At 48.6% G+C, this 23,115-nt stretch overlaps 1 protein-coding gene across 1 annotated transcript; it reads left to right on the top strand.

Moving 5' to 3' along the window:
- The first annotated feature begins 2,709 nt into the window (after positions 1 to 2,709).
- Positions 2,710 to 20,676, top strand: LOC308484228 (cytochrome P450 2F5-like). The gene is made up of 9 exons (XM_081018987.1): positions 2,710 to 3,156; positions 3,409 to 3,571; positions 7,884 to 8,033; positions 8,123 to 8,283; positions 8,940 to 9,116; positions 12,660 to 12,801; positions 17,433 to 17,620; positions 18,742 to 18,883; positions 19,745 to 20,676. The coding sequence occupies exons 1-9, from the start codon at positions 2,977 to 2,979 to the stop codon at positions 19,924 to 19,926; spliced, it is 1,485 nt and encodes a 494-aa protein (XP_080875113.1). The 5' UTR covers positions 2,710 to 2,976; the 3' UTR covers positions 19,927 to 20,676.
- Positions 20,677 to 23,115: the final 2,439 nt, after the last annotated feature.

Here is a 23,115-nt window from a genome sequence, read left to right as displayed (position 1 = left end):
TCCAAGACTCCATTCTGAAATAAATACCTCTTTTTGGTTTATTTTTTTATCTTTTCTGAGAAAAGAAAAGAAAAGCTCAGACCCATGTTTTCTACTCACGAGACAAACAGAATTTGGGTGAGCCTTTGCTGGCCCAAACTGGAGGGAAACCCCTGCAAGAGCTCAAAGGAAGTTTGGGTGGGTTTTTTTAAGCAGAGGTTGGGTGGACATCTGTCATGGACCCTTAAGATTCCTGCATTACAGGGGGTTGGACTGGATGACCCTTGGAGTCCCTTGCAACTCTAAGATTCCATGATTCCATGAAGAGAATCCACAGAAATTCTCTTTGAAGGAAATCTGTAGGAACTCCTCCTCCTGTGACTTTTGCAGCCAGGTTGCCTTGTGCCCTACATGTCTTCTGCATGTAGAAGATCTTCCCCCTGGAGGAGGAGGCAAAATTAGAAGGGAGGAGATGCACCCTCCCCAAAAAACTCTCCAGGGAGTAAATAACCTCTAACTTGCAGTGCTTTTCCTGCTGGTACTCAAGGGTACTTAGTACCATTAGCTGAAGCGGCACGAGGAAGGGGAAAAAAAAACAGTTGAAGGGAACATAATATAAACAAGTCTGCACTCGGAGGTGGAAAGATTATTCGTGTTTTTTGACACGTTGAAGATCACAGAGCCAGAGGCAAAGAAGTTTGGAGAGATAAAATCGGATATGGAAATATCATGAGAGGCAGGACTGAGAATTTGGAGTTGCTTTGAAGTTCAGGCCGTGGGAAGCCGTAAAACCAGAAGCAAATTCGGAAGACAATTGGATTTTTTTTATTTTAGTTTTTTTTAATTTCTATTGGATTATGATTGTGATTTGAATGTTAATTGGATGTTTTTATTGGAAAATTAATAAACGCTCTAACAAAATAAAAAGTAAAAAAGGGTACTTAGTACCAGCACCTTCTCCCCAAAAAAACATTAAAAGTGCGGCACTTACAATCATAGAGTTGAAAGAGACCACAAGGGCCATCGAGTCCAACCCCCTGCCAAGCAGGAAACACCATCAGAGCACTCCTGACATATGGTTGTCAAGCCTCTGCTTAAAGACCTCCAAAGAAGGAGACTCCACCACACTTACATTAACAACTTCATGAAGACCCTACAAGTGAAGTGTCCTTATTTTCCATAGACAGTTCTGGTTTTACAGAAGCCATCCCAGGTTCTGATTTGATCCCAGAATGTCCCACTTTTCCTTAAAAAGGTAAAGGAACCCCTGACAGTTAAGTCCAGTCGCAGACGACTTTGGGGTTGCAGCGCTCATCTCGCTTTACTGGCAGAGGGAGCCGACGTTTGTCTGCAGACAGTTTTTCCAGCATGACTAAGCCGCTTCTGGAGAAACCAGAGCGGCTCACGGAAACGCCGTTTACCTTCCCGCCGGAGTGGTATCTATTTATCTACTTGCACTTTGACGTGCTTTTGAACTGCTAGGTTGGCAGGAGCAGGGACTGAGCAATGGGAGCTCACCCCGTCGCTGGGATTCGAACCGCCGACCTTCTGATCGGCAACCCCTAGGCTCAGTGGTTTAGACCACAGCACCACCTGCGTCCCTCGGACGTCCCTATTTTCATCTGAGCGAATGCTTCATGGGGGGTTCTGGCACCTTTCCCCCTTCTTTTTAAAAAAAGCACTGCGAACCAGGATAGACAAACTGGGTGGGGGTAAGACCCTTCCTTCAGGGTCTTACAACTGACAGAAAAGGCTGGACAGCTCACGCTTTTAGGGTGATGACAGCACCACTGATTCATGACTGAAGCAGGAAAAGTCCAATGCTTTTTTTGGCCACCCTAGAAACAAATATGGCCTTATTTGGGTTACCCATTCAGATTTCCACACCCTCCAACATTTCTCCGATGAAAATAGGGACGTCTCATTCCATAACGATAATTTTACTAATAATTTTACCCACACATCTTACTGAGTTGCCCCAGCCACTCTGGGCAGCTTCCAACATATGTAAAAACATAATAAAACATTAAGCATTTTTTTTTTTTTAAAACTTCCCTGTACAGGATTGCCTTCAGGCGGCTTAGGGGCTGAATAACTTCATACCCTCCAACATTTCTCCAATGAATATAGGAACATCCTAAGGAAAGCGGGACATTCCGGGATCAAAACAGAAACCAGGACGGCTTCTCTATATCAGTGACGTCCCTGGAAAATAGGGACACTTGGATGGTCTGGCTTCCCAGACTGCATTTACACCCTCTAGGGGTAAATTATTTCCTTTTCCTTTTATTTCATAAAATTTATATACACTTGATAGTCAGAAAAAAACCCCACCCACAAGATTGTTCTAAACCTAGTAATAAGAAGAGTTTATTTTAAAAATAAATCCCAAAGAAGACAGAAAAAGGAAAAAAGGAGGAAAGGCTTTCAGATAAATTCCTTTTCTTATTTTTTATAAATCTATAAATGCCCCCAATCTAAAATGGTGATATACTGTATATTAATTTGTAAAAAATGTGGAAAAGAAGATTGAGGCAGGAGACGGAGGAGCAGAAAGTGCAAACTGACTTCTTAGATGGGTTACAGACAAATTTACCAGTTAGAAATATTATGCAATTCCAAATTCTACGAACTCTCATCTTACATAAACGGATTTAATTAACCAGACAAAACAAGCCCTCCCCCCTCCTTATTGTTGCTACGTTTGATCTGGGGGGTTTTTGGTTTGATTGCGTGCCAAAAGTAAAACGCTAAGAATAGTTGCGACTCTCCGCTGTGAACTTAGCCTGCAGCTCCTTGTAGTTCGCCTGGCAAACAGCTCGAGCTTTGGACCCCCTCGGTGTGGAATTACGCAATTGCCACTCGGTTCTATTGTCGGCTGTGCCCGCCTCCTTCTCCATGGATCAGGTTTTGTGGGCACACCAGGAATGAGGCAGGCTGGCATCTGAGCCCAAGCCCGACCAGGAGCTTTCTTTTGAGTTGGGCAAGGAGGCTGGCATGGAGTTCAGCGCAGCCACGGCCGCCCTTCTGGCTATCTGCATCGCCTGCCTGCTGATGTTCTTCAAAGGGAGCAGGCAGGGCAAGAGGGGGCATCTTCCCCCAGGACCTCGGCCGCTGCCCATCGTGGGCAATCTGCTCCTCCTGGACATGAAGAACACGGTGAAGTCAATGTTGGAGGTAAGGTCAGCGCCTTGGGGTGGGGGGTCAGCTAAATGCTGCTGCAATCCTTTAGGAAGACACCTGTTTGCAGTTGAGAAGAGGCTAAGGGAGGGGCAAACCTGAGTTCGAATCCTGCTTGCTGGCCCCTGTGGGAACTGGATGCTGGACCAGCCGGGCCCCCTTGGGCCTGATCCAGTAGGCTCTTCTTACATCTGGACGTCCTCTCTGCACCCCGTGGTTCCCTCCCCCCCTTTCTCCCTCTGCCTCCAGCTCAGCCAGCGCTATGGATCTATCTATACCATCTACCTGGGCTCTCAGCCCTTTGTGGTTCTCTGCGGGTACCAAGTGGTGAAGGAGGCCCTGGTGGACCAAGCCGAGGAGTTCAGTGCCCGCGGAGACTTGCCGGTGATTTTCGACTTCACCCGAGGGGATGGTGAGCCTGCCTGCTTCCTCCGCTTGCAGCTGGGGTGGGTGTGTCTGAGCGGGTGTGTGTGTGTTAATTCCTAAAAAGAGAGGTGCAGGGATGGAGAAGGGGCAGGAAAGGGCGATGAGATTCGGTCTGAACACCTCTTTTGGAGAAAGCCTCTAATGTTTCTCAGTTTGGGCAAAAACATAGGCGGCATGATCAGAGAGCATGTTGGGCATGTTTATTTATTTATTTATTTTTAAATGATATTTATTAAAAAAGAATTTTTAAAATCACAAAAAAAACAAAACGAAAATTACAGGAAAAAAGACAAAAACAGAGATAAAAAATAAAAAAACAAAACCATCATTTTCAAATTCTCCACTTTCTTTACCTTCTTTCCATGACCTCCTCCTCCTCCCATCCCTTGTATCTTAATTGATAATTGTCACAGCAAATCCTTTCCATAATTCATAATATTCTGTCAATACATTACCTTGCTCTATTTTCATCTTATCTTATATAAAACCTTACAACTTAAAATTTAAATCTTATTTTTACCAGCTTCTCATAACCATTACCTTTTTACCTAATTCTTTAAACATTCTTACAAGAGCCTAATAATTTCATTTCAACATTTTTGCAACTTTCATAAAAACATTTCTGACGATAAAAAAAAAGAGAATAAAAACAATCCAATCTTCTTCCAGCGTCCCCTCCCCCCGGTCCCGGGGTTATCAGTCCTTTTTGTCCCATTAGTCTGGCCCATTTAACCTGGTGATCTTATATCCGAGGCCATCAAATCTCTTCCATGTCCCATCCGCAGCTCTTCTTCATATTTTCCTTTCACTCGTGGGAACTCCAGCTTGATAGTGTTTTTGACCCTTTTCGACAGATCGGCTCCTTTCTCATAGTCCAGACTAAGCTCCATGTGGTATTTTAAAACATGTTTCAAGTAGTAAACATGTTTCCAATTCCCTCCAAGGTAAGTCCCAACTGCTCCAAACCTCTGGCGGCCCGTTGCCAGATTCTGAGAGTCCAAACATCCCTGCATAGGGGGGTCAGTCCAACCCCCCATTTCCAGCCAAACTTTGTCTCTCAGAATCTGGTTTTTTCCAAGTTCATTTATCAAATCCAAAGACTCATTTTCTTGCTGGGCCAAAAGTCCCTCCATCCCTGGCGCCCAAGATTCAGCAAGGTCCTCTTCTTTCAGTTATTCTGTCATGGCACGCTCCTGTTTTGGTCCCTGGGTGGGCTCCATATGATTTCCCACTACCTGTTCAAAGGTTCTGGCCGCATTAGTCATAAAGTCCATCTTCTGACTTGACTGATCCAATAGGGCACTTATTTTGCAGAAAGCACCCAACAGTGCTTCTGAAGGCATTGTCCTACAAGGTCACGAATTCTTTCCCACAGTTGTAATCAGTAACAGCTGCAAGTTTCCAAAGTTTAGTTACAATCTCACAGTTCCCCACTAGGGGGAAGACTTCTGGTAGTTCTTTTCCTTAGAAACAATAACGTCAAAGTTTCTTTTTCAAGATATTTTGTCCATATTTGTTCTTTTAAAAGACGAAATGAAACAATGGAGTCACAATGTTTCTCTTCTTTTAACTATCTGTCAAAACATTTATTTCTGGTCAATGAGCTTCAAACATCAAATCTGACACCCCGCTCCAGGGTCAGGACGGTGGAAAATTACTTTGCTTTAACTTCACTTCTGCAGGTTTAAACAACTCAGGAAAAATCCCCCTTCTTCTCCTGCTGCCGAAGAGGGGTTCAGCGATTTAAAATGATGAAAGTCGATCCTTTGAAAATAATTTTTAAGGCTCTAGTTTGTATTGTCTTTGCTTTGTTCTAACTACAAAGAAACGGAAGGGTAACTTCCTGTTTATCCTTCCTGTTACAGTACCAAATTAGGGTTAGTTTTAAAGTCCAGATTCCTTCTTATTTCACCAATTCTTATCTGAAGTCCAAATATTTACTGTTCCAGTACTCACGGTTGGTTATTTTAAATGCCAAATTGTCCCAGGAAAAAGGCAGCGCTCTCCGGCAACAGCTATGCGGCTTCGCTCCACAGAAAAAGCAGTAGACTCACAGCACCGCGCCACTTCCCCCTCTTCACTTCGGAGCCCGTTTGTGGGTTCCTTTGTGGGTTGGGCGCTAAGGGTGGGAGTTGGGCATATTTAACCTGGAGAAGAGGAGATTGACAGGTGACAGGAACAGGATAGCCTCTTTACATCGAAAGGTTGTCATGTGCAAGATGGAGGAAGTTTGTTATCTGCTGCAATTATTATTATTATTATTATTATTATTATTATTATTATTATTTTATTACTTTTACCCTGCCCATCTGGCCGGGTCTCCCCAGCCACTCTGGGCAGCTTCCAACAGGATATTAAAAACACAATATGGCATTAAACATTAAAAACTTCTCTAAACAGGGCTGCCTTCAGATGTCTTCTTAAAGTTAGATGTCTATCCAGCCCAAACGCCTTCTCAATCCGGCCCGCGGACAGTCCTGGAATCAGTGTGTTTTTGCATGAGTAGAATGTGTCCTTTTATTTAAAATGCACCTCTGGGTTATTTGTGGGGCACAGGAATTCATTTATTATTTTTTCAAAATATAGTCCGGCTCCCCACAAGGTCTGAGGGACAGTGGACCAGCCCCCTGCTGAAAAAGTTTGCCCACCCCTGTGGTAGACTCTCCTTCCTTGGAGACATTTAACCAAAGGTTGGATGGCCACCTGCCATGTATGATCTAGTTGAGATTCCTGCATTGCAGGGGGTTGGACTGGATGTCCCCTTAGGGTCCCTTCCAACTATAAAAAGGTAAAGGGCCCCTGACCATTAGGTCCAGTCGCAGATGACTCTGGGGTTGTGGCGCTCATCTCGCTTTACTGGCCGAGGGAGCCGGCATACAGCTGGTCATGTGGCCAGCATGACTAAGCCGCTTCTGGCGAACCAGAGCAGTGCACGGAAATGCCGTTTACCTTCATGCAGGAGTGGTACCTATTTATCTACTTGCACTTGGACATGCCTTCGAACTGCTAGGTATAGTTCTATATAAAATGAAGGGGGAGGAGGGCAGAGTTTTTGGTTCCTCAGGATGCCCCAATATGTAGTGACGGCAAATAGCTTAGATCAGGGGCGTGCGGTCATCGGACTAAGAGGACTAGAGAAGAAGAAGAAGAGTTTGGATTTGATATCCCGCCTTTCACTCCCCTTCAGGAGTCTCAAAGCGGCTCACAATCTCCTTTCCCTTCCTCCCCCACAACAAGCACTCTGTGAGGTGAGTGAGGCTGAGAGACTTCAGAGAAGTGTGACTGGCCCAAGGTCACCCAGCAGCTGCATGTGGAGGAGCGGGGAAGCGAACCCGGTTCCCCAGATTATGAGTCTACCGCTCTTAACCTCCACACCACACTGGCTCTCAATTTCTAGCCTATTCCCCTAAATTTCCCCCTGGTTCCTCCTTCCCAAAGCCCGGCAAGCTTCTGCCCAGTTTAGGGAGGGCAGAACGAGGCTCTGATGGGTCCAGAATCCATCCTGCCATCTTCCCAAATCCCACCCGGCTTTTGGACAGAGGCAGCAGGTCTGCAGCATCCTGCCAGAGCCCTGGCACCTTCTTTACAAAGCCCAGGACGCTTCTGCCCAGCTTAGAGAGCGAGGCATCATGCTCAAGTGTGAGACGTCAGGACGTCACAACATCACACGCATGACATCTCACGCCCCTCGCAAGCTAGCGCTTAAGTGTTCCCCTATGAAAAATGACACCACGTGACACTGGCTTAGATGACTTCAGAAAAGGAATGGAGAAATTCAAGGTGGTGGAGGAGAGGCGTGATTGTGGCGACTCAGTGGCACCTCCATGTGTAGAGGCAGTCTACCTCTGCATGCCATTTGCTTTGGAGAGCGACAGTGGGAGTGAGCTGTTGGCTTTGTGTGCTGCCTGAGGGCATCCTGGAGGCACCTGCTGGGCTGGATGGGCTCACCTTGTCTTAAAATAATGATAATGATAATGATAATGATAATGATAATGATAATGATAATGATAATGATAATGATAATGATAGATCTGCTTCTGCAGCCCTGGTACCATAGCTGTCAACCTTCCCTTTTTTTGCGGGAAATTCCCTTATTCCAGCGCCGTTTCCCGCTGCTATCCCCGATTGTTAGATATCCCGTAGACTGTCCCCGAGACAGGTGAGGGCTGCTGATCCCTTATTTTCGAATCTGAAAGTTGACAGCTATGCCTGGCACCGCCCACACTCTTAAGGGCTCCAGCCATTGCTATCTCTTTGAGCGATGTCTCTAGCCAATGTCTTCTCTCCTCCCCCCATAGGGATTTCCTTGTCTCAAGGGGAGAAATGGAAGGTCTTGCGCCGTTTTACGATACACACGCTGCGCAATTTTGGGATGGGGAAGCGCAGCATTGAGGAACGGATCCAGGAGGAGGCCCAGTACCTGGTGCAAGAGCTGGCAAAGACCAAAGGTGCGTTTGCCGTTCCTCGGGGCAGGTGGGGTTGGGCGGGGTCACACACACCTGCGAAGTTCTGGCCTTTCCACCTGTCCCTTTTCCAGGAGAGCCCTCTGACCTCACCCTCACCCTCGGCCACGCCGTCTCCAACGTCATCTGCTCCATCGTTTTCGGGGACCGGTTTGACTACGAGGACAAGAAATTCCTGACTTTGGTCGGGCTGATGAACGACAACTTCCGCATCTTCAGCTCGCCTTGTGCCCAGGTGAGTCCCGATCTCTTGGGAAGGCAGAAAGCCAGGCGAGCCTGGCAGCTGGATCAGGCCCAAGGGGTCCCCTCTAGCCCGGCGTCCCCACAGTGGCCAGCTGGGTGCACCGAGGGGAAGAAGTCCACAAGCAGGACTTGAGTGCGAGAGCCTAATTTTTCCACTTGCAATATCCAGATAGTGGCATTCAGAGGCAGACAGAGGCGGGTGAACATAGCCATTATGGCAAGGAACCCTTGATATTTCTTCTTCCTTTCTTCCTTTCTTCCTTTCTTCCTTTCTTCCTTTCTTCCTTTCTTCCTTTCTTCCTTTCTTCCTTTCTTCCTTTCTTTGGCGATCACTCGTAGCCAAGTATACACACCAGTGAATCTTGTTGTCTGGTTCTGTTTATCATAAATATTCAAAGCTTGCAATGCAGAACCTTGTGTATTTTCTCAGCAAAGTGGAAGCAAGTCTCTTCTGAAGGAATGGTGTTTCTCGGTTCATTTATTCATTTCTCAAAAACATCTCTGCTTCCCCATTTTGACATGCCTGGGGATTTTGTTTTGAAGCTGGATTGTGGAAGGGAGACTCTCCCTGAAACACTTGCCCTCTCGCACAAGCGAGTACTTGCAGGGTCGGGGCCTCCCATCTTTCGTCTTCTCCTCCCTCCCTAGTTGTACAACACTTTCCCCCACATCCTGCGCTACCTGCCCGGACCTCACAAGCAACTTTTCGCCAATTTTGAGAAGTTGCGCCTCTTCATTCTGGAGATGGTCAAGGAGCACCAGGCGACCTTCGACCCCAGCTGCCCTCGCGACTTCATCGATAGCTTCCTGCTCAAAATGCAAGAGGTGAGCCCTTGGGCTCTGGGGGGTGGAGGAGGGGCTAAATCCTTGTCTACGTGCTTCTTCTCACCTGGGGCCGGCAGGGAAAGGGCAGAGGGGGCGTTCCTGGCTGGGGGCATCAGGGCAGCTTCCTGGTAGCTTCATAAAGGGCGAGGGTGTGTTCTGCCATGGACAATGGAGGCCTTGCCTTGCTGCCTGTTTGCTCACCTTGGAGATAATCTCCCCGTCTTTTGGTGGAGGCCAAGACAGGGGCGGGTGTGGGGTAACCTGAGCCCCGTCCCAGGTAAGCCCTGGATTTGGGACATGTCCAAAAAGGGGTGTGTGTTGTGCAGCACCATTTGCAAAGCTCAGGTGCCACACTGAAATCCCTCTCTTGGGAAGGACGAACAACAAGTTGGATCAATGTAATATTCAACAGATGCAAATCTCCAAAGAAAATAAACCCTTAATGATGAGTGAAAAGCGTATTACGGCTGCAAAGATTAAAAGCCAACAAACAAGGACATAAGCAGAGCCTGGCTCCTTTAGCCCCCTTCTTTAGCAGACGCCCGAAAGGGGAGCCCACAAGCAGGATCCGACCACAAGAGCCTCTCCCCTCCTGGGGTTTCCAGCAACTGAGATTCTGTAGCTTTGCTGCCTCCAACTGCGGAAACAGAGCAGAGCCGTCCTGGCTAGGAGCCACTCACAGCCCTCTCTTCCTCCATGAATTTGTCCAGTCCTCTTTTAATGCCACGCAAGTTGGTGGCCAGCATTGCCTCCTGTGGCAGAGAGTTCCACAGTTCAACTGTGCGCCGCAACCTCTGCAAACTATCGCTTCAGAGGAATGTGTGTAACTCAGAAAGCCTTAGGCAAACTGAGATGAATAGCTTCCTTTGCAACACCATGTTCTTGCACAATGTGTTTATTTAAAATGTTTGAATATTGCCTTCTGTTAAATCCTCAAGACAATACAAGACTGCAAACAAGATGAATTTTAACAGGGAGAAATGTAAAGTATTGCACTTGGGCAAAAAAAATGAGAGGCACAAATACAAGATGGGTGACACCTGGCTTGAGAGCAGTACATGTGAAAAGGATCTAGGAGTCTTGGTTGACCACAAACTTGACATGAGCCAACAGTGTGACACAGCAGCTAAAAAAGCCAATGCAATTCTGGGCTGCATCAATAGGAGTACAGCATCTAGATTAAGGGAAATAATAGTGCCACTGTATTCTGCTCTGGTCAGACCTCACCTGGAGTACTGTGTCCAGTTCTGGGCACCACAGTTCAAGAAGGACACTGACAAACTGGAACGTGTCCAGAGGAGGGCAACCAAAATGGTCAAAGGCCTGGAAACGATGCCTTATGAGGAACGGCTAAGGGAGCTGGGCATGTTTAGCCTGGAGAAGAGGAGGTTAAGGGGTGATATGATAGCCATGTTCAAATATATAAAAGGATGTCACATAGAGGAGGGAGAAAGGTTGTTTTCTGCTGCTCCAGAGAAGCGGACACGGAGCAATGGATCCAAACTACAAGAAAGAAGATTCCACCTAAACATTAGGAAGAACTTCCTGACAGTAAGAGCTGTTTGACAGTGGAATTTGCTGCCAAGGAGTGTGGTGGAGTCTCCTTCTTTGGAGGTCTTTAAGCAGAGGCTTGACAACCATATGTCAGGAGTGCTCTGATGGTGTTTCCTGCTTGGCAGGGGGTTGGACCTGATGGCCCTTGTGGTCTCTTCCAACTCTATGATTCTATGATTCTATGCTAGTACAAGACAAGATAAGACAAGACAAGCAAAAGATTAAAATCCAGTTTATTTAACTATGACCAAACAATTGTCAATGGCCTTGGTGCCCCTGACCAGCAAAGGCCCTGGGGTGTGTGAATAAATATGCTTTCATAAAGTGTCAAAAGTTAGACACCGCTGGCACTTGTTTTCGTTAGACAGCTCACATATCTTTCAAGCTCATTTGCCAGGTATTATAGATCACAAACAAATGAGCGGTGCCTCCTGTCAAGTAAGCAGAATATTTACTTTTTAAAGTGTGGAATGTTTTGTGTGTGTTTGTTTGTTGCTAAATCAGCCTTAATCATGCAACCTAAATTGGCTAAATCAGCTTTAATTGTGCAACCCGAATTTGCTGGTCTGTGACTTCCTCCCTCTTGGAAACAGCGAGGCTCCCTCCATTGCATAGCTGTCAACTTACAGATTTGAAAATAAGGGACCAGCAGCCTTGAAAATAAGGGACCAGCAGCCAAAATAAGGGACCTGCAGCCTCCCCTGTTCCAGGCACTCCAGTCTTCCTGTCCTCCTGCAGTCTGGTCAAACTCATGCTGGTAGCTACGAGAACACTGTCCAACCAACTTTGTAACCAGAGGTTCAACTGAATAGAATCTGAATCACATGCACCACAAGGCCTATGCAGCCTCAACTTAAGATGGCTCCCCAGCCTGGCTTTGCACTGCAAAGTTTGCAGCAGCACATGCAACAAAATGGCGTCCAGCATTCAAAAACCTCCTCAGCTTGCATTAACTAGCCACACACAAGGCATGCAAGCTCCACCCCCCAGTCGTTCTTAGACTTCTTAGTGGGTGAGCAACACAGCCAAGCAACACAGTTGGAACCTCCCTCCTCCCTGGCCGGCAGGGAGGGAGAGGAGCTGCTTCCTTTGAAATTTAAGGGACATCATTTAAGGGACATTTAAGGGACATCCATCAATAAGGGACAGCAGCGGGACATGGCGCTGGAATAAGGGACTGTCCCTTCAAATAAGGGACACTTGACAGCTATGCTCCATTGCAGTCCATCCAACCTTCCTCCCCGAGGCATCCCAAGAGGGAGAGGAACAGCCACCAATGAAGGCAAGATGGCCAGATTATGCCAGCTGCCAACCTATAATAATAATAATAATAATAATAATAATAATAATAATTTTTATTTATCCCTTGCCCTACCCAGCCAAGACCCAGCTCAGGGCGGCTTACAATCAATAATAAAATGTTGCCTTGGCTGTTACTGTACCCTGCGCCTCCATGGAAAGGGAGGCGTCAAGGATTACACCCAGACTCTTAACGGAAGGCAATGGCACTAATTAGGCCCCCTCAAGAGAAGGGAGTTGGTTCCTCATCCCCTTGCCATCCCGACCCAGCCAGAGGACCTCTGTCTTCGAAGGATTTAGTTTCAATCGACTCCCACGAAACCATCCAGCCACAGCTTCCAAGCATCTGGTCAGTGTGTCAGGGATCGAGTCGGTATGGCCATCCATCAGCAGATAGAGCTGGGTGTCACCAGCATATTGGTGACAACCCAGCCCAAAGCTCCGGACAATCTGGGCAAGGGGGCGCATAAAGATCTAGCAGATTGAGTTTAATAGGAGTTTCCTGCCATGGAGGAGGAAACACCTCCAGGGTCCAAAGCCCCGGCGATTATATTTCACAGGAAATATGTGCAAGTCTAGCAGGGTGAGGTCCCAACTTGATTGGTGAGGTCACAGAGAGCTGAAAAACACCCCGCGCCTTGTCCCTTTGTGTAAGACTCATGCCCCGGGCATCTCCACCTCTCTCCGCAGGAAAAGAAGGACCCCCTCAGCCACTTCCACACCAACACGCTTGTCATGACCACCCACAACCTTTTCTTCGGGGGAACGGAGTCCGTCAGCACCACCCTTCGCTACGGGGTCCTCATCCTCATGAAGCACCCGGAGGTCGCAGGTGAGCTGGGAAGGTCCCACGGTTGCGTTGATGTCCATTGACCATGTTCACACCCCACCTTCTTTCAAGGTGGATGAGCACACGGTTGTCTTTCTCCCCAATTTATCCTCACAACAACCCTGAGAGGTAGGCTAGTGTGCTGGGTCCGGGGGTAACCCGTGAAACACGGTCCAGGACCGGTCCAGAACCCGAAGGTTCCGCTAGGAGTCAGTCCGACAGGGCCACGGCAGGAAACCAGGCAAGGACAGGTACAGGATCTCAGGCAGGATCTGGCAAGACAGCAATGTTGCTCCCGCAACCTGGGGTGGGGTCCGACAGCCTTTTATCTTTGTTGGGGTAGTGGCCGGTCCTGATCCCCCAGTGACTCGCCTCCCTGTTTCGCCCAAAGGCGAACACTCCTCCTGCGAGTACAGTGGTACCTCGGGTTACATACACTTCAGGTTACAGATGCTTCGGGTTACAGACTCCGCTAACCCAGAAATATTACCTCGGGTTAAGAACTTTGCTTCAGGATGAGAACAGAAATTGTTCTCTGGTGGCGCGGCGGCAGCAGGAGGCCCCATTAGCTAAAGTGGTGTTTCAGTTTAAGAACAGTTTCAGGTTAAGAACGGACCTCCAGAACGAATTAAGTACTTAACCCGAGGTACCACTGTACTCAGCGTCTCTCCTTCTCTCAGACCTCAGTCTCTGCAGCTCGGGAGACGTCGGTGGGTTACTAGACCCAGAGGCCGCCTCAGCCTCCACTGACCGAACCAGTAGTGGAGCAGCTGTAAGTGATGGCCCAGCTGGAGGCAACGAGGGAATCCCCGTATCTGGAGCCAGGGTGGACTCAGGCTCCTGACTCGGCGCAGCTGGTGGGACTATTCAGGATCAGGCCCCAGACTTGGTTTAGGTGATGCCTGAGGGAAAGGATCCGGTGTGGACTGAGTCTCCTCTGGTTCCGAGTCCGAGTCCCAGGCCATCACAGCTAGGCTGAGAGGCGGTGACTGGCAGCCAAGGTCACCCAGGAAAGGGGTGGGAATTTGAACCTTGGTCTCTCCCAGGTCCTAGTCCAACACTTGAACCATTATGCCACGCTGCCTATCACATGCCACACACATGATGCTGATAATATACATACACATAAGCCTAACTCGACACACACACAGTGTTAGGTTTTCTAAGATCTCAAGTGCTGTATGGAAGTGAGAGCTGGACCATCAAGAAGGCTGATCGCTGAAGAATGGATGCTTTTGAATTCTGGTGCTGGAAGAGACTCTTGAGAGTCCCATGGACTGCAAGAAGATCAAACTTCTCCATTCTGAAGGAAATCAGCCCTGAGTGCTCACTGGAAGGACAGATCCTGAAGCTGAGACTCCAATACTTTGGCCACCTCATGAGAAGAGAAGACTCCCTGGAAAAGACTCTGATGTTGGGAAAGATTGAGAGCACAAGGAGAAGGGGACGACAGAAGACAAGATGGTTGGACAGTGTTCTCGAAGCGACCAGCATGAGTTTGACCAAACTGCGGGAGGCAGTGGAAGACAGGAGTGCCTGGCGTGCTCTGGTCCAGGGGGTCATGAAGAGTCGGACACGACTAAACGACTAAACAACAACAACAAAGATCTCAAGGCCAGAGATGCCTTTTCCATCACCATCTGCTACCCAAATTGAATTGGGATCCTGAGCCCAGGAAGCAGATGCCCTCTGCCACCATGCAAACACACTGAAACCTGCCTTCATCATCATCATCATTTTTTATTTGTATGCCGCCTTCCCACAGTTAAAAAAAATCCTCAAGGCGGCTTACAACATGACAAGATTTACACAATTACAAAAGTCCTAAACAATAAATAAACCACATCAAAAAATACACAACCAAATGGAAAACCATTTCCACATAAATCAAAATCTAAAACTAAGAATAAAGCATTAATATTGCAGTTTAAAATGACATAGGTAAAAAATAACAGCAATTTAACCAAAAAACAAAAACAAAACTGAGCCCTCTCTGCCAAGCAGCGGTGGCGGCAGCGATCCTTTATAGAGCCCATTATAGAGCCCTAGGCCAGGTGGTGAGTGGTAGGACTGGGGCTCTCAGGCACTGAGCAGGGGAGCCTTACGATGAGCCGGACAATGGGTCCATCTCTCTCAGTGTCGCTGACACCGAATTGATGGATTTGATGAATTATGTTTCTGTGCTGCTTTTCATTCAAATGAATCCTACTAAAGCAGCTTGTTGTTGTTGTTTAGTCATTTAGTCATGTCCGACTCTTCGTGACCCCCTGGACCAGAGCACGCCAGGCACTTCTGTCTTCCACTGCCTCCCGCAGTTTGGTCAGACTCATGTTTGTAGCTTCGAGAACACTGTCCAACAATCTCGTCCTCTGTCGTCCCCTTCTCCTTGTGCCCTCCATCTTTCCCAACATCAGGGTCTTTCCCATGGAGTCTTCTCTTCTCAGGAGGTGGCCAAAGTATTGGAGCCTCAGCTTCACGATCTGTCCTTCCAGTGAGCACTCAGGGCTGATTTCCTTCAGAATGGATACGTTTGATCTTCTTGCAGTCCATGGGACTCTCAAGAGTCTCCTCCAGCACCAGAATTCAAAAGCATCAATTCTTCGGCGATCAGCCTTCTTGATGGTCCAGCTCTCACTTCCATACATCACTACTGGGAAGACCATGGCTTTAACTATATGGACCTTTGTTGGCAAGGTGATGTCTCTGCTTTTTAAGACGCTGTCCAGGTTTGCCATCGCCTTTCTCCCAAGGAGCAGGCGTCTTTTAATTTCGTGACTGCTGTCACCATCTGCAGTGATCATGGAGCCCAAGAAAGTAAAATCTCTCACTGCCTCCATTTCTTCCCCTTCTATTTGCCAGGAGGTGATGGGCCCAGTGGCCATGATCTTTGTTTTTTTGATGTTGAGCTTCAGACCATATTTTGCGCTCTCCTCTTTCACCCTCATTAAAAGGTTCTTTAATTCCTCCTCACTTTCTGCCATCAAGGTTGTGTCATCTGCATATCTGAGGTTATTGATATTTCTTCCGGCGATCTTAATTCCGGCTTGGGATTCATCCAGCCCAGCCTTTCGCATGATGAATTCTGCATATAAGTTAAATAAGCAGGGAGACAATATACAGCCTTGCCGCACTCCTTTCCCAATTTTGAACCAATCAGTTGTTCCATATCCAGTTCTAACTGTAGCTTCTTGTCCCACATAGAGATTTCTCAGGAGACAGATGAGGTGATCAGGCACTCCCATTTCTTTAAGAACTTGCCATAGTTTGCTATGGTCGACACAGTCAATTGCTTTTGCATAGTCAATGAAGCAGAAGTAGATGTCTTTCTGGAACTCTCTAGCTTTCTCCATAATCCAGCGCATGTTTGCAATTTGGTCTCTGGTTCCTCTGCCCCTTCGAAATCCAGCTTGTACTTCTGGGAGTTCTCGGTCCACATACTGCCTTAAGCCTGCCTTGTAGAATTTTAAGCATAACCTTGCTAGCGTGTGAAATGAGTGCAATTGTGCGGTAGTTGGAGCATTCTTTGGCACTGCCCTTCTTTGGGATTGGGATGTAGACTGATCTTCTCCAATCCTCTGGCCACTGCTGAGTTTTCCAAATTTGCTGGCATATTGAGTGTAGCACCTTAACAGCATCATCTTTTAAAATTTTAAATAGTTCAGCTGGAATATCATCACTTCCACTGGCCTTGTTATTAGCAGTGCTTTCTAAAGCAGCTTACAAGCAATAAATAGCAGTAACACGACAGGACATAATAGAACATCACAAATACAGCATAAATCATATAAAATAATGAACAAACCATTGTTTGTGAAACAGTTGCTATCTTAACAAAGGGGAGGTATTGGGTTGTTTTCATTTTCATTATGTATTTCGTGTTTTTATATTGTGATTTTATCCTGTGGACCTCCCTGAGACCTGTAGGTAGAGGGCAGTATACAAATGAAATTGATGATAATGATAATGATGATGCAACAGTAGAGCTAGGGAAGCTTCAGGTGAGTTGGCAGTGGCAGCCCCAATTGAGTCTTCAGTTTTATGGTTAAGCTTTACTGTTTTACAGCTTGGTTTTAGTGTTACTTTTGCCAGTGCCATTGCCTTCATCGCAACTCAACGGTTTATGGCTTAACATTTCACTGCCAATTCCAGATGCTCAAGTTATAAATATATTATGATGTCAGGGAACTGACATCGGAGCGGGAAGCGAAGGGGAGGCTCCTAGATGATGCTGGAGAAGGACGCAGCAGCAGGGGGAGAAGCAGCTCAGTGGAGGGGGAAGCATTTAAGCGCAACACCAGGAATAAAGGTGGGCAGATGGGGGAATCGGAGAGAGGGCTCCAGGACTCTTCACTGGAACTCAGTGAGGAGGGGACAGGTCCTCCGCTACCCACGCCCTCCCTGCGCAGAAGGCTCCCGCGCAGTGAGAGGAGGAGGAGACTGGGTGTCAAACAACTCTTATGTTGGAAGAGATTCAAGAAATGCCCACTGACGGATTCTGCCAGTGACTGAGCCCGTCACAATTAGAAAGGGCTGTGCAGTCAGAAAGGTTTAACAAGGCAAATTAGCCTAGAGAGGCACCAGTTTACGCACGAGTAACTCATACTCATCACATATTATTATTATTATGTCCGCAGCCAAGGTCCAAGAAGAGATCAGCAAGGTCATTGGTCCTCACCGCAACCCATCGACTGAGGACCGGGCGAAGATGCCATACACGGACGCCGTGATCCACGAGATCCAGAGATTCGTTGATCTCATCCCCCTGGGGGTCCCCCACGCTGTGACCAAGGACACTCACTTCCGTGGCTTTGTGCTCCCAAAGGTGCTTGGGAATAAAAAATCCCCCCTTCCCAAGGGATGGGAAGTTTATCTTTGGGCTGCTGATGGTGGGATGGGGAACAAACGCTTTCTGATTGGTTCTGGCTGTGTTCACGCAAAGTCCGACATCCTTCTGTTCCTGTCTCAGGTCACGGTTGTGGCTTGGAGATGGTTCTGCATGGCGCTGCTGTTTCATGGGAGGATGAGGAGAAACCCCCCCTTTCTAAAGAAAGTGCTCTCGTTTTGAACTCTGTTTCCCTTCTTGAGTAGGGTGAAATTCTGAGCCTTTGTGGCACTCCAGGGTAGCTCCTGGAGAGAAAGGCCTCTCCTCTAGAGAAAGGCGGTGGAGAACTCTGGTAGCAGCAGCAGCAGGGGTAGTACAGTATATGTGAAGGAAATAAGCAGCTATCTTATCTTTAAAAGACATCTGAAGGCAGCCCTGTTTAGGGAAGTTTTTAATAATTAATGCTGTACTGTTTTTAACATTTGATTGGGAGCTGCCTAGAGTGGCTGGGGAAACTCAGCCAGATGGGCGGGGTATAAATAATAAATTAAGAACGTAAGAACAGGCTGGTTGGATCAGCATTACCCTCCAACATTTCTCTGATGAAAATAGGGACGTCCCATTCCATACTAATAATTTTACTATTTATACTCCAAGCATCTGATTGGGTTGCCCCAGATATAAAAACATAAAACATGAAACATTTAAAAAACTTCCCTATACAGGATTGCCTTCAGATGGCTTGGGGGTTGGATAACTCCATACCTTCCGACGGAAATGGGGACATCCTAAGGAAAAGTGGGACATTCCGGGATCAAATCAGAAACTGGGATGGCCTCTCTAAATCAGGGACGTCCCTAGAAAATAGGGACACTTGGAGGGTCTGGATCAGGCCAGTGGCTCTCACAGTGGCAACCAGATGTCTGATATGGGAAAACCAGCAACGGATTTTCAGAAGCATTTTCCAGCTCTGTAGTCCTTTTCAGGGGAGGCGACCAGAGCAGCAGTCAAAGTGGTATGAGGGTGCTCTCAGCGCCTGGCGTGGCCCTACAAGGATGGGAGCCCACATTCTGGGGCGTTTCTGGCCTCGCCAACTTGCTTCTCCCCTTTCCCCCCAACAGGGCACCAACATCATGCCTCTTCTTCACTCTGTCCACAAAGATCCCACCCAGTTCAAGAACCCAGAAGCTTTTGACCCTACCCACTTCCTGGACGAGAAAGGCGGCTTCCGCCGAAGCGATGCCTTCATGCCCTTTTCTGCTGGTGAGTTCCTAGTGGGGGGTGGCAAGATAGGCAATGGGGAGCGGGGAGGTGTAAGGAATGGGCCCTCGTATTGCCCCCCTGGATTGTGTTGTAGACAAAAACTGCCCTTTCCCCCTTATGGGGTATCCAAGAGCCTGTTAGAATTCCTGCTCCGTGATGGCTGGCTTCAGGAGCTGCTCACCGCTGTGGCACCCACCATTTTGCCTCACCGGAAGTCCCCATATGATGTGTCTTGTGCCGTTGAACCCATCACGCAACATTCATTCCCTACTAATAAATCTACAACACTTCAAATATAAATCCGGGGACATTACATGAAATCCGGGGACATTCCGGGGACAGATTTGTAAATCCGGGGACTGTCCCTGGGAAACGGGGATGTCTGGTAACCATACTCCAACATTTCTCTAATGAAAGTAGGGACGTCCCATTCCATAATGATAATCTCACTATTTATACCCCACACATCTTACTGGGTTGCCCCAGCCACCCTGGGTGGCATCACAACAACTTTCTAGTGCTGCCCAAACAGGGTGAAATCTGGAAGAGATGGGTGAGTCCGTTTAATCCGAGAAGAGGTATTACCTTGAGCAATTAGGGTTGAGCAACAGAATCTTCTGGGCCAAGAAATGCGATATGGGCCTATTGTTAAAGATTAATGAAATCCAGGGACATTCTGGAGATGGAATTTGTCCAGGGACATATTTGTAAATCCGGGGACTGTCCCCAGAAAACGGGGACGTCTGGTAACCATACGCTAGAGAGCAGTTTATGTATAGAAATTTAGATGCTGAAACTCTTGCTCATGAATGCAAAGCCTCGAAGGAACTGCTGACTGGTTTGTTTGTTTTCTCCCCTCAGGGAAACGCTTGTGCCTGGGTGAAGGTTTGGCGCGCATGGAGCTGTTCCTGTATCTCACCAAACTCCTCCAGCGCTTCACCTTCCAGCCCACCTGCCCCCGCGAGGAGCTGGACCTCTCGCCCCTGTCCAGCGGCACAGGGAATGTCCCTCGCCCCTACAGATGCCGCATTGTCCCCCGCTGAGCTGCCCCTCTTGCCGCTTGCCCCCCCATTCTCCCCAGAACAGCCTTCCCCGGCGGGGTGAGGCTCTCCCAGTGTTTCTGGGGGCGCCACCTTGGGGAAGGCACGGCCCTCCTTGCCAACCGTAGCCCAGGTGGCTTTCTTTACCTATAGCTGGAACGTGGCTGGATCTTTTGCAGGGGGGTGGGGAGGGCTGGGCATTTTCTTAGCACAATGCAAGATGCAGAAGCAGGGCTCTGAATGTGCCCACCCCCCTGCAGGAAAAGAGAGACTTGGACTAGATGCTCCATTGACCTGACTCAGTGGCAGGCAGTTCCAGGGGTGCCTATGCAGCTTTACATGCCTGAGGTGGGGCAGGCACAAGTCGGGGCGTGAGCGGCTTTCGTTTTCAAAATGGTGGGGTTAATCTGGTGCAGGCCCGCATTACACACCCCAGCTTGCCAGGAGCTCACCCAGGCAGCGACATTTTAAAGGGACCTTGCCAATCTTGAGAAAAGCACCCCAAAACACTCTGTAACGTGACAACGGCTCCTGGGACCCTCTGCCCAAATACTGCTTTGGGGTACGAATTCCTTCCCTCAGAGAGCCTTTATTGCTTTCTGGAAACTGCAGACTGGGATCGTGCCCAGATTCCCCTTGCTCCTCCACAATCTTGCCCTGCCCAGCAGAAATATTAGGTCGGGTAATCTCAGGTGTGCTCTTTCTCAAGAAGTCGGTGTAAGCATTTACTAATAAAGGACTCCCTCCCTCCAAGGGCTGAGAGCTGGGTTGGTCCTTGCAATTGCCTCCTCCAGGCCGAGACGGGCATGTCTTCAGCAGCAGGAGGGCTGTGGCAGGAGCGCAGGAGCTCACCAGCAGGAAAGGGCAGATTTTGCTCCCAGATGACCTGCTGGTTTGGTGTTTGCTGCCCCAGCGATGGGCTGGTGGCGACATTTGGTGCTGTGCCTTATAAGGGGCCAGCCAGTGGTGTAGCATGGAGGTGGGGCACAGGGACGGTTGCCCCGGGCACAGAATGGTTAGCGGCTGCAAAATTTCAACACCCAGCAATGCCTCAATACAGCTGCGCTCTTCCTTCCCTGTTCTCAGTTGAAACAGCTTCTCCATGCGGGCATGGAAGTGGCCTCTCCAGACAACGACTCTTCTTTTCTTACCTTTGTGGCTGCAATCTCCTGGGCGACTCGGACACTGTTAGGTGGTTGAATGCGTGGTCCCAGGCACTGGCAACCCACGCTATGCCACTGGAACCGGCTTCTGCCAGCCGTGGACCAACTCCCTTTCTGCATCTTGGTATTCAGAGCACTTCCAGGTGGCCTGTTTGTGGAACACTCATTCTGATTTTTGGGCAGGGGGCGGGGTTAGATGCTGTTAAGGACACAAGAACGTAAAGATGTAAGGAGAGGCTGCTGGGTTGGGCCATTTAGTCCAGCCACCTCTTCTTGCAGTGACCTGGGAATCTTGATAGACTGCCTCTGCAACTGGAGGTTCTATAACAAGACCCTGGCCGCTGGATCAGGCCAATTGCACCGTGAATTTGTCCCATCCTATTTTAAAGACATCTAAACTGGTGGCCATCTAAACTGGTGGCTAAGGGACATGGGTGGTGCTGTGGGTTAAACCACAGAGCCTAGGACTTGCCAATCAGAAGGTCGGCGGTTCGAATCCCTGTGACGGGGTGAGCTCCCATTACTCGGTCCCTGCTCCTGCCAACCTAGCAGTTCGAAAGCACATCAAAGTGCAAGTAGATAAATAGGGAAGGTAAACGGCTTTTCCATGCGCTGCTCTGGTTTTGCAAGAAGCGCCCACATGACCCGGAAGCTGTACTCCGGCTCCCGGAAGCTGTATGCCGGCTCCCTCGGCCAATAAAGCGAGATGAGTGCCGCAACCTTTGAAGGTCCGACCATTAGGTCCAGTCGTGACTGACTCTGGGGTTGCGGCACTCATCTCGCTTTATTGGCCGAGGGAGCTGGCGTACAGCTTCCAGGTCATGTGGCCAGCATGACAAAGCCGCTTCTGGCAAACCAGAGCAGCGCATGGAAACGCCGTTTACCTTCCTGCCGGAGTGGTACCTATTTATCTACTTGCGCTTTGATGTGCTTTCGAACTGCTAGGTTGGCACGAGCAGGGACCGAGCAACGGGAGCTCACCCCGTTGCAGGGATTCGAACCGCCGACCTTCTGATTGGCAAGTCCTAGGCTCTGTGGTTTAACCCACAGCGCCACCCACGTCCCTAAAAAAGGTCCCTTTACCTTTACCTTAAACTGGTGGCTATCACAGCCTCCTGTCAGTGGGAGTTCCAGTTTACCTACGTTGCATCAAAGCAAGGGATATTCCACACTTCCCAGTTGATTTCCCCGTCTCTTTCCTTACGGCAAAAAGTCGGGTCTTTGCAGGGAAGAGGGGTTTGTGGCGCAAGACCCCTGTAAACATTGCCTCACCTGAATCTGCTGGCATGTGACTGAATCCCAACCCACAACAGTTGTGGCATCTGGAAGCAGCCTTAGTTTCACCTGGGACTGAAATGGCCGAGTCATTTTCAAGCAACCCTTTGCAGAGCAAATATTTTATTTGTAAAAAAACCCAGAGTGCCATGACAACCTGGCCTTTTGTGGTTGTGTAGGGCGTAGATGAGATAACTGAGATGTTGACATTCTCAGCTGAGGCCTTGGAGGGGTGGGCAAGTTTCATAGCTGTCAACTTACAGATTTGAAAATAAGGGACCAGCAGCCTCGAAAATAAGGGATCAGCAGCCAAAATAAGGGATTTTCAGAGCACAGGTATGTTCAGCTTCTGAGCCCCTCCGAGCCAAAGGCAGAAAGCCCAGCCAGCAGCCAAACGAAGCCTCAAGCGGTGGTTCCCACAGCGCAGCAACCCGGCAAAGGGGACGCAGCAAGGAAAACCACCGTCACCTCTCCGCTGGGAAGCGCTGAGCAAAGGCGAGTCCCCAGGCAACATGGCCGATTTGATCAGCACAAGGCATGCAAGCTCCACCCCCCGGTCGTTCTTAGACTCCTTATTGGGTGAGCAACACAGCCAAGCAACACTGTTGGAGCCTCCCTCCTCCCTGGCCGGCAGGGAGGGAGGGAGAGGAGCTGCTTCCTTTGAAACCCGGGAAATTTAAGGGACATCATCAATAAGGGACAGCAGCGGGACATGGCGCTGGGATAAGGGACTTTCCTGCCAAATAAGGGACAG

Source organism: Podarcis pityusensis (assembly GCF_964106645.2).
Source record: "Podarcis pityusensis genome assembly, chromosome: 8".
Classification (NCBI taxonomy): Eukaryota; Metazoa; Chordata; class Lepidosauria; order Squamata; family Lacertidae; genus Podarcis; species Podarcis pityusensis.
Note: the sequence above shows the minus strand (reverse complement) of the source record. Positions and strands in the feature narration are given on the sequence as shown.